General features: G+C 38.9%; 1 protein-coding gene across 7 annotated transcripts in view; it reads left to right on the forward strand.

Moving 5' to 3' along the window:
• LOC123507833 (protein numb-like) overlaps positions 1-10,000 on the forward strand; it is an 86,138-nt gene that overhangs the window by 69,010 nt on the left and 7,128 nt on the right. For 3 of the 7 annotated variants that reach the window (XM_045261084.1, XM_045261079.1, XM_045261078.1), the window contains 8 exons: positions 3,618-3,791; positions 4,489-4,560; positions 5,106-5,183; positions 5,624-5,764; positions 6,316-6,505; positions 6,908-7,020; positions 7,249-7,396; positions 9,703-9,768. In XM_045261084.1, coding sequence (XP_045117019.1) covers positions 3,651-3,791; positions 4,489-4,560; positions 5,106-5,183; positions 5,624-5,764; positions 6,316-6,505; positions 6,908-7,020; positions 7,249-7,396; positions 9,703-9,768 — 949 coding nt within the window. In that variant the 5' untranslated portion in view covers positions 3,618-3,650. Of the gene's footprint in view, positions 1-1,847; positions 2,383-3,617; positions 3,792-4,488; positions 4,561-5,105; positions 5,184-5,623; positions 5,765-6,315; positions 6,506-6,907; positions 7,021-7,248; positions 7,397-9,702; positions 9,769-10,000 lie in introns of those variants that run through there. The other 4 variants (XM_045261081.1, XM_045261080.1, XM_045261082.1 and 1 more) reach the window with 3 other exon arrangements.

Raw genomic sequence — 10,000 nt, forward strand, 5'->3', positions numbered from 1 at the left:
GATTCACCAAATAATGTATATATATATATATATATATATATATATATATATATATATATATATATATATATATATATATATATGAAAATGCGTTATGGTACTGAAGGGGTTAAACGTAAGGTGGTTACATTACTTTTCCTCTTCACACCCCTCATAAACACCCCTTAGGAAATATTACATTTTTAGTATAAGAAAAACTAATACTATACTGCCATGTTGGGAAAAAAGTCTGTGACTACTTTATTAACCTCTCATAATATATGATTCTGCAACACCTTTATCAAAATACAGATGCGTGTACGATGACCTGCTGTTCTTTATGTGTAACTAATTTTCTTCCCTCTGCTGTCGCGAGGTTGTAAGATTGCTGGAGTTCGCTGTATTAATAATGAAACCACTACATTAACCTTTCGCCGACTCAGACTGAAGCTTCTTGCAATTTTTCTTCCCACTTGATCTCTTCGGTATTAAGTTTGCCATCAGATGTGTGTCAAGGCTGTGTGTGTGTGTGTGTGTGTGTGTGTGTGTGTGTGTGTGTGTGTGTGTGTGTGTGCATTTTTTTGTTTTCATGACGCAGTGTCCTCAGCACTGCAGAGAGAGAGAGAGAGAGAGAGAGAGAGAGAGAGAGAGAGAGAGAGAGATATTCATCCTACCTCTTGTAACGTTACACACAGGCACCTCTCTCTCTCTCTCTCTCTCTCTCTCTCTCTCTCTCTCTCTCTCTCTCTGACGTTTATTTAAACTGATAAAGAAATTTGTACCGTAAGTGAAGACGCTGTAAGGGAGAAAGTGGTCAGGTGTGTATGTGTGTGTGTGTGTGTGTGTGTGTGTGTGTGTGTGTGTGTGTGTGTGTGTGTTTCGATAAAAAAAAATCATGAGCAGGTGGTTTGGAGAAAGGGAAACTCTCTCTCTCTCTCTCTCTCTCTCTCTCTCTCTCTCTCTCTCTCTCTCTCTAAACATTATTTTGATGCTAAGAGAGAGAGAGAGAGAGAGAGAGAGAGAGAGAGAGGGTCGTTTGACGTCACAAAATAAATAAATGATAAACAAATAATGACCTCAAAATTTATTTTATTATGAAGTCAAGGTTAAGAATGTTCATTGTAATATCCTTAGGGCTCTTAAGGATTTATTGTTTACTCTCTCTCTCTCTCTCTCTCTGTCTCTCTCTCTCTCTCTCTCTCTCTCTCTCTCTCTCTCTCTCTCTCTCTCTCTCTCTCTCTCTCTCTCTCTCTCTCTCTCTCTCTCTCTCTCTCTCTCTCTCTCTCTCTCTCTCTCTCTCTCTCTCTAAGACCTTTCATTGCACACACACACACACACACACTTTTGACCTTTGTCCTGGAGCTCACCTTTGGCGAGTAGTTTTTATGAAATAACGGTTCTGGCAACTGTGTAGGCTCTCTCTCTCTCTCTCTCTCTCTCTCTCTCTCTCTCTCTCTCTCTCTCTCTCTCTCTCTCTCTCTCTCTCTCTCTCTCTCTCTCTCTCTCTCTCTCTCTCTCTGTGTGTGTGTGTGTATTTAGAATTTCCTCTCTGTAGTTTGTCATGTATCATGTATTCATTAATTTTTATTCATTTTGTTATGCTTTATTCTCAACATATACCCAATTTCTTGTAATTGAATGTTAGTTAAAGGCATATTTGTGTATTTCTACTTTATTATAATCCATTATCTGCGTTATATACCCTTTTCTTACAAACAAAACCTCTTCATGGTTGTTTACATGTTACTTGTTTGTATTATCACACATCCTCATCCTGTCCACTTAGTCTATCGCAACCGCGCCGTGGAGGATTTTCCCTTGTCACTCTTGCTCCAGATGTCTTCCCCCATCTGTTCTCACACTCCTCTTGTCTGCTGGTGACGGAGGGAGTACACGGCGTTTCAGTCCTTGAGAAGTGCAGCGTCGTGTCACTTTCGGCGGTGTCCGTGAAGCGTTACTTGCGTGAACTTCGAAAAGATTGCCTAGTCAGTGTGTGTGCTGCATCAAGCCACCTTAGTCACTAGCATTCATGTTGTGCGTTATCTAAGCATACTGTAGTGGTGGGTTACGCTTCCAATTGTTTCCGTACTAACTTTTGATCTCGAGTGTTACGTGTGTACGTGTGTCGTTTTTAAGTGTGATTTGTGTGGTCTTTCTAGTTCCACCATCCGTGCCTTGGTTTGGAAGCTTAATGTGGTGTAGAAACTTGCGTACGTATGTAACTTTGAAAGTACTACTCGTCAGGCCTTTTGTCTTTTTCGTGTGAGCTTGGACGAAGCAGCGACAATGAACAGAGAGGAATTGTCTCGCCCCAGATCGGCCAGCAGCGGCAGTGAGATTAAGAAACACCAGGCACTGACCGCCACTCATTCCGATCCTCTTGATACCAGTTCTTACTCCATGGTGAGTTTTTGGCAGCCTAGTCATTAATTTATATACCCATGCCCACTTTCACGATCTTGCATGGTATATATATATATATATATATATATATATATATATATATATATATATATATATATATATATATATATATCAACTACACGAGACACGTCACAGAGGGAGTGAAAGTGAAGTTTTCTTAGAACTACTGCACACTGAGTTTTGTGATTGTTCTGAAACACTTCACTGATTAATTTTAAAGGCCATATATGTTTAGTGGGATTCTCATAGGTCTTTTTCCCTCTGGCTATTTAGAAATCATGGTAAACAATCATTGCAATCATGAGAACACCCTTGAAAACGCCATTAACGTCCACTACACTACATCCACTTGAAAGCAACCGAGATAAGACGCCGAGGTGTTTAGGAATCCGCTCATGGGTGCTTAGGTATAGTCTTAAAATATGCATATTTTCCCTTACATCGCTCTTGTGTGTGTCAAGTGCATCACACTAGAGGATTCGTAAGCAAATCTTGAACGGACACAGCTGGGACCTTATAATGTAGTACTTATGTCTTACAGATTATAGAGTTCGTTGCTCCGACATTCCTCAAGCTACGACATGCACAGCTACAACCTCGTTATCTTGTACGCACGCATGCCCTCCTACTACTGTTACTGCTACCACTGTATTCCGTTATCTCTCACTTTACCCTATCCTAGTAAGCACAGCGGGGCCTGGCGTGGCTCGAATGGCATCGTCTCTCGTGTTATATCCATTCATGTGGCGTTGCTGTTTATTCTATCGCAGATCCACGCAATAACTTCCATTTTAGTTAGTTGTATTGTTCGCGATGCTCACTAGTGGAGTTGGTACATTAACAGAGGCTTTGAGGGTGAAAATGTGTTTCCGTGTTTCGTTATACGGGAGGGAAAAAGAAATAAGTTTACCCATATGGCAAGACTGCAAGAGTGGCAACGCGTGGTGACTGACTCCTTCCTCCCCAGGCAATGCAGCACTATTGTTTTATTATGATCGCCAGCTGATACCGAAATAATTCAAACTATTGCATGCTGGGTCTCTCTCTCTCTCTCTCTCTCTCTCTCTCTCTCTCTCTCGTTTTGCGATTTTCTTTCACCTTTCCTTGTATTTACTCTTCATTACATTTATTAATTTATTGTTCCTCTGTACTACTACTACTACTACTACTACTACTACATGTCACATTCACACAGCTTCCTCTCTCTTTGACAGATTGACGGACCAAGCTGCTCACGGGGAAGAAGGATGGACCGGCTCAGACGAAGCTTCCGTGAGAGTTTCCGGAAGAAGAAGGACCACCATCACGTGACGGAGGCTTCCAAACCCCACCAATGGCAGACAGACGAATCCTCAGTCAGGGCGGGCACGTGTTCCTTCCCAGTCAAGGTGCGTGAAGGCTTAGCTGACTGGGGGCCATAGTTAACCTCTTGCGCACTAGTTTCTAGGTTAATATTCAGAATGTTTAGTTTTCTCAACAGTGGTATTGTAAAAGCCACAGAGGTAAGTAGCGTGGTTATCAAAAGTGTTTCTTCTGTTGATAATGCTGAAATGTCACTAACCTGTCACTAGAACTGTAGAAATACTCTTAAAAACTTATGTAACTTTAACTAAAGCCTTTTGACTGTGGTGAAGGTGCGACACAATTTTGATATATGGTCTTCACTCACATACACACTCCGATACATAAACAGTGAAAAATATGGACAAAACAGGACTTATCTGATGTGGGTAATAGAAGAATAAGAGGAGACAAGTAGCAAATGGAGGTCTTGATTCTTAAACATTTGCCTGATAGAATGGAAATCATGGTTCAGGCAAAGATGTATAATTACTTTAAGATTTTAAGTCTTGAGTAATAGACTAGATACAGGAAATCAACCAGAGCATAACTTAAAATGAACCTTGCTGCTACTTGGTACACAATACTTATTACAGGTTTCTCTCTCTCTCTCTCTCTCTCTCTCTCTCTCTCTCTCTCTCTCTCTCTCTCTCTCTCTCTCTCTCTCTCTCTCAAATTGTGTGGATTATGTTTCAATATAGACTACATACACAGTACAGTACATGTTTCCTCTCTTCCTGGCAGTACTTGGGATGTGTGGAGGTGTTCGAATCCCGAGGAATGCAGGTGTGTGAGGAGGCCTTGAAGGTGCTCAGGGTAAGTGATTTTCTTTTTTCTAGACAATTAATTGGTGGAAATAAAAACTGGTATTTGCATTGTATGACCACTATTGACCCAGAATTGTGGGATCACCAAGGTCAAGATCAGTCAACCATTTTTGTCAGCATTATTCAGTTCTGCATAATGTGTGTGATGGGAGTTTGTTGCAGCTTAGTGTGGTTGATCATAGCACATGTGTAACAACCATAACTTCTGTTTTGAGACTGAGTAATTGCTGTAAAGGTTTGAGCTTTAGAGAAGCTACCAACATTTTAAGAGGATATTCAAGGTACACAACTCTACCAATCAAGCCATAATGACCACCATGACCCAGGTGGAATTTGCTTCACCTTGTCGGTCTGGCCACCACATTGTAACATTTAGTTTATTCTTGGTATTACTTAGCTAATGAACAAAAATGCTGTACATTATTTTGAATTATTTCTCTACTGGCTTTTACAATAATCTATGTCTCATTTGTTATAGTTTGAAGGCAAGTGTTTTGTAGCATATATTTAATGATTTTTCTTTTACTTGTGTAGAACTCCCGTCGGCGGCCTGTGCGGGGAATGCTGTATGTGTCTGGTGATGGACTGCGGGTTGTGGATGATGAGACCAAAGTAAGTCCAGGACATGCACTTGTGAAGAAATATATATAGTAACTATGTATATGTATATAAAGTCTTATAGATTGTCTGTTCTGTATCACTATATTATCACTGACTTAATGATTTGAAGATTTCACTTTTTTGCTGTAGAAGTGAAGGAGCAGCTTGTAATGCTACCTAGTGGACCACCAAGAGACTGACAACTAGTACAATGTCTGTTGTATCTTTTCACAATGTCTAATCTTGAGCTCAATATTAATCTTGTGCTTAGACAGATTTAGCTGCTTATAATGTAATTCTTTTGAGATTTCACTTTCATGATACACCTTTCAATATGCAGCATACACTTTACTTCACCTCAAGCCATTTTAATATCTGGTAATTGGTAAATGTAAGTCAGTGTGTTTTCGCTATAGTGAAAGCTCTTAACACCTTCTATTTACTTTACCCAGGGTCTGCTTGTAGACCAGACTATAGAGAAGGTGTCATTCTGTGCTCCGGACCGCAACCATGAAAAGGGATTCTCATACATCTGTCGCGATGGCACAACACGGCGGTGGATGTGTCATGGATTCTTTGCTGTCAAGGAGTCGGTGAGTGTCACCTTGGTGGCTTGATTACACCTTGCTGAACAGATGTTTTGTTATTTTGTTTATTTAAGTTTTTATTGTTACTATCATTATTTTACATATATTTATTTATTTATTTATTCATTTAGTGTGTGTGTGTGTGTGTGTGTGTGTGTGTGTGCTGTACAGTGGAGAGCTCAGTACTGTAAATGTCAGGTGATAATGAAACACCAGACAAGGCAAGGTGATGCAACATCTTACATGCTACATATCTAGGTGAAGGCTGTCCAGTGTCTTGCTGCCTTTGTATGTAAAAGTGGGATGACTTTTGTGTTGAGTCTTAGAGTATTTGTATTGTTTTCTAATGAGATAACAACCATAACCAAGAATTTTCTTATTTTTATGAATTTTGGACTTCTGAATTTGGTTGCATTTCTTGAACTTAAATTAAGTTCTCATATTGTGTGATGTATTTAGGTCACAGCTCATGGTTTTCACCTCTTCATTACTCCTTTAGATTTGAGAGGGAGAATTAGAGCATTACTTGGTTATAATAGCTGTTGTTCTGTTGGCAGGGTGAGAGGCTGAGTCATGCTGTTGGGTGTGCTTTTGCTGCCTGTCTGGAGCGCAAGCAGAAAAGGGATAAGGAATGTGGAGTGACGATGTCCTTTGACCCAGCCACCTCTACCTTCACCCGCAGTGGCTCCTTCAGGCAGATGACAGTCACAGAACGACTGTCAGACCCGCAGGAGTGGAAACCAATTGGTGAGTGGAAGTGCATTGGGATTTTCAGCTCTCTCTTTAGGGCTTATATATATTAAGGCAGTGGGGGATCTGATGTGACTTGTATTGTGTCAGGTTATAGTAATAATAGGTTACTTGTTCAACTACTGCACACCTTGGTTGCTAAATCTCCATGCCCAAGGGATACTTTGTGTATGTATGATGTTAATTTCATAGATCTTATGTTAGACATTCTCAGAGTTCTTGTTTCTTATAAATTTTCATGCAATTCTATGATAACTTATGAACTTAATGTGCTGATTGTGTTTGTATGTTTGCAATATGTGAAGAAATACTGTATGAAAATATAGTTTCCATTTATATAAAAAAAAGTATTTATAAATTAATGTTCACAACTCACATAATGAATATGTCATCCTGCAGACCCAGTGCCCGTCAAGAAAGTGGACAACCCCCATGCCATCGCCCGGCCCCACGCCACACCCCTGATGCTGCAGCGACAGGGCTCCTTCAGGGTGTTCCAGCACCTCAACCAGGTATGGATACTGAGATGAGTTTTGTCACCTGGACCACTTTTTGTTTGTTCAATTCTTATTGACTGAGCTTATTCATTAGTTCTTGACTTCCTCTTTTATATGTAAGACTTGACATTCATTTGACTTTCACTACTATGGGTACTGTTCCTCAAGTCAAATCCATCAGATGGTAAAAGTTAAGATAAGTACTTTGTTTTGCTGCAATACTAAACCAATGGTGGATTTCAGTCACCTTTCAAGAGGCAGCTGTCCCTGAGGCTAAATGACCTTCCCTCAAACTTGGAAAGAACACGCTCCATGTCCCTCGACAACAACGCTGCCAACAACACTAACGACATCGTTGCCACCACCAACAATAACAACCAGCCACCTCCAGGTAACTGTCAACACATTCTTTTCTTCACTCTCCAACCTTTGTTTATAGTTTTTCAGTATTTTCCTTTGAGAAATCCTAAGTGTGGTTATGCATATGGTGGGCCCACACTTCATATTGAAAAGTATCCGGCACTTGGCATTGATTGCAACTTGATGGGGATTACTCCAAGGGTTCTTTAACATTTTATCATATTCTCTTTTGGTTCTTTCTCTTTTTTACTATGTCAGTTGCCTTATGTTGAATTACTGTGTTTCATAGTTTGTCTTGAGCTCTTTTGATAACTTCACAGGGTATTGTGGTAAGTGTGAGTTATCAACATGAAACAATAATTTTACTTTCTTGTAATTTTCATAATATTTGGTGATTATAAGTACAAGGGATTTACTAGGAAGGTTAAAAATAAACCAGTATGTGTTATTGAAAATGTCCTGAATCACCATGATAATACCCTCTTTCATTTTTCATGACATGCATACTTGTAACCAGAAAATATTGATGAGGATGTGGCCCAGAAGGAGTGTCTTTGCAGAGCTTTAAACTGGAACAATTTCTTGCAGCCAAAGCTAAATCTGACCCAAATAGTGTGACAGTCTGCAATGCAACTGACATGCTTTTTTTGACCTTTGAATTTTTCTGCTCACTCAAAATTTCACCCCTAGGCCGCATCCCGCGCTCTAAGACAACCAGTTCATTTAGTAAGTAATAAGGCAACAACAGTGGCACATTTCACTCTATTGACACTGCACATGTTTGGCTTGGCACCTTGGCTCTCACAACCACTGTACTGGTTCAGCTCTATGGGTTGTCAAATAAAGGCAAATGTCTTGGTAAAACCAGGAAAGCCACAATTCTTGACACTGAGAAACTCTATCCTTGGTTTTAAAGCCAGATTTTTTATGACAAAAGTACAAATAATGTCACATAACTTTCTATATTCTCAGATGCCCAGGATAATATGTAATTTTCTTCTGTTCAGATTGAAAATATTATTGAGGATCCTTAAAAGAAAAGGATGTTATATTTTAGATTAGGATTGCAGGTGGTTTGAAGAGGATGGATTTCATAACAGATCACTGGGAATGTACATATATTTGTATATTATGAGGACATTCTTTTTCTTTCCCCCTTCATTTCCTTTTATGTCTTGTTTTTATGTATAAAGGAATTTACTTTTATCTTATCCTAGTGGCTTGTATACAAATGGGACCTGCTTTTGAATATTTAACTAATATATATATATATATATATATATATATATATATATATATATATATATATATATATATATATATATATATATATATATTAAATTTGTATTAGATGTTAGTTTATTAGTTTCTCTCTCTCTCTCTCTCTCTCTCTCTCTCTCTCTCTCTCTCTCTCTCTCTCTCTCTCTCTCTCTCTCTCTCTCTTTGCAGTGTATAAATGGAAGTTTTCTGTCTTTCTCTTAATTTGTTGTAGTGAGCTAGTGAGTTAGTTTACTACAGCTTAAACCTTTAAATAAACATTTTTTTTGCCTTCTTCTGCTGCTGTCCCATCATTAGAAGTACCTGGGAGTGTTGCATTAGTCTTAGTAATTAAAGTACAGCCACTTATGTACTTTACGTGCTTAACAGCTTCTTCTTTTTCATCTTATTCTACCTGTACTACTACTCTCTGTCAATGAATTTTCTCTGTTGCCAAGTTTGCCCTTTTTTTTATATGTGGTTTAGATGACCATGTTAATCTGTGTTATTTTTCAATGGGTAGTTTTAAGGCAAGCAAACCTTAACCTTCCTGCTCAACTGCTGTAAGGATACCGGTATGTGTTCCCTGTATGGGTTTCTTTACCGTCACTATCATTGACACAACTTCCGATTTATCCTTGTAGAAAATTAATGAGTATTTCATTTAATTAGACCGTAATTGCAGCTTAGAGATCGTTTGTATGATTAATCAAAATTATTATGCATTTCTGTTTTCTGCCAAATGATTTTTGGAATCACTTTTCCTGTACAGTATCTCCATACGTTGATTGAAATATGTTATTATCAACAGTATGCAATACATCTCTCTCTGATGAGACGTTCAGCTTTGCTTCAGTTGATCCAAACATCACTGTCATGAAATATGTCATTTACTTTATTAATTCTTTTAATTTTTAGTTATTGGAAGATTAAATTTAGATTTTGATGAGCAGTGTGATGGTTAAGGTGCGCATGTACCTGTTAGTTTATTTGGCACCCTGGAAATACACTGCACAGTGTTCCTTACTTCTCATCATTTGTTAGTGCTTGTGTGGATGGTTTGCGTGTTTACTATTTCAGAGAGTCCCCAGCCCCCACCACGCACTCACAGGAATAGACTCCACTCGCTACCAAATGCAGTTAACAGTGAGTGTCTGTGCATGGCTTTTCTCTGGAGATTTTGCTGCTCCCACCTCCTGCCTCCCCTGGATATGAGTGGTTCATTGTTGCTGCCTAGTTGTTCTTACTCTACTTCAGGTCTTTTCAATATGATAAGGGAATGTACTGTACATAGATAATTAAGTGATTCAGGCTTAACATTTATTGGAAATTTGCAGCAAATTTCTTGTTATTTATGTAGAATAGGCTTACTCTTCTT

This window comes from Portunus trituberculatus, chromosome 23 (genome assembly GCF_017591435.1).
Source record: "Portunus trituberculatus isolate SZX2019 chromosome 23, ASM1759143v1, whole genome shotgun sequence".
NCBI lineage: Eukaryota > Metazoa > Arthropoda > Malacostraca > Decapoda > Portunidae > Portunus > Portunus trituberculatus.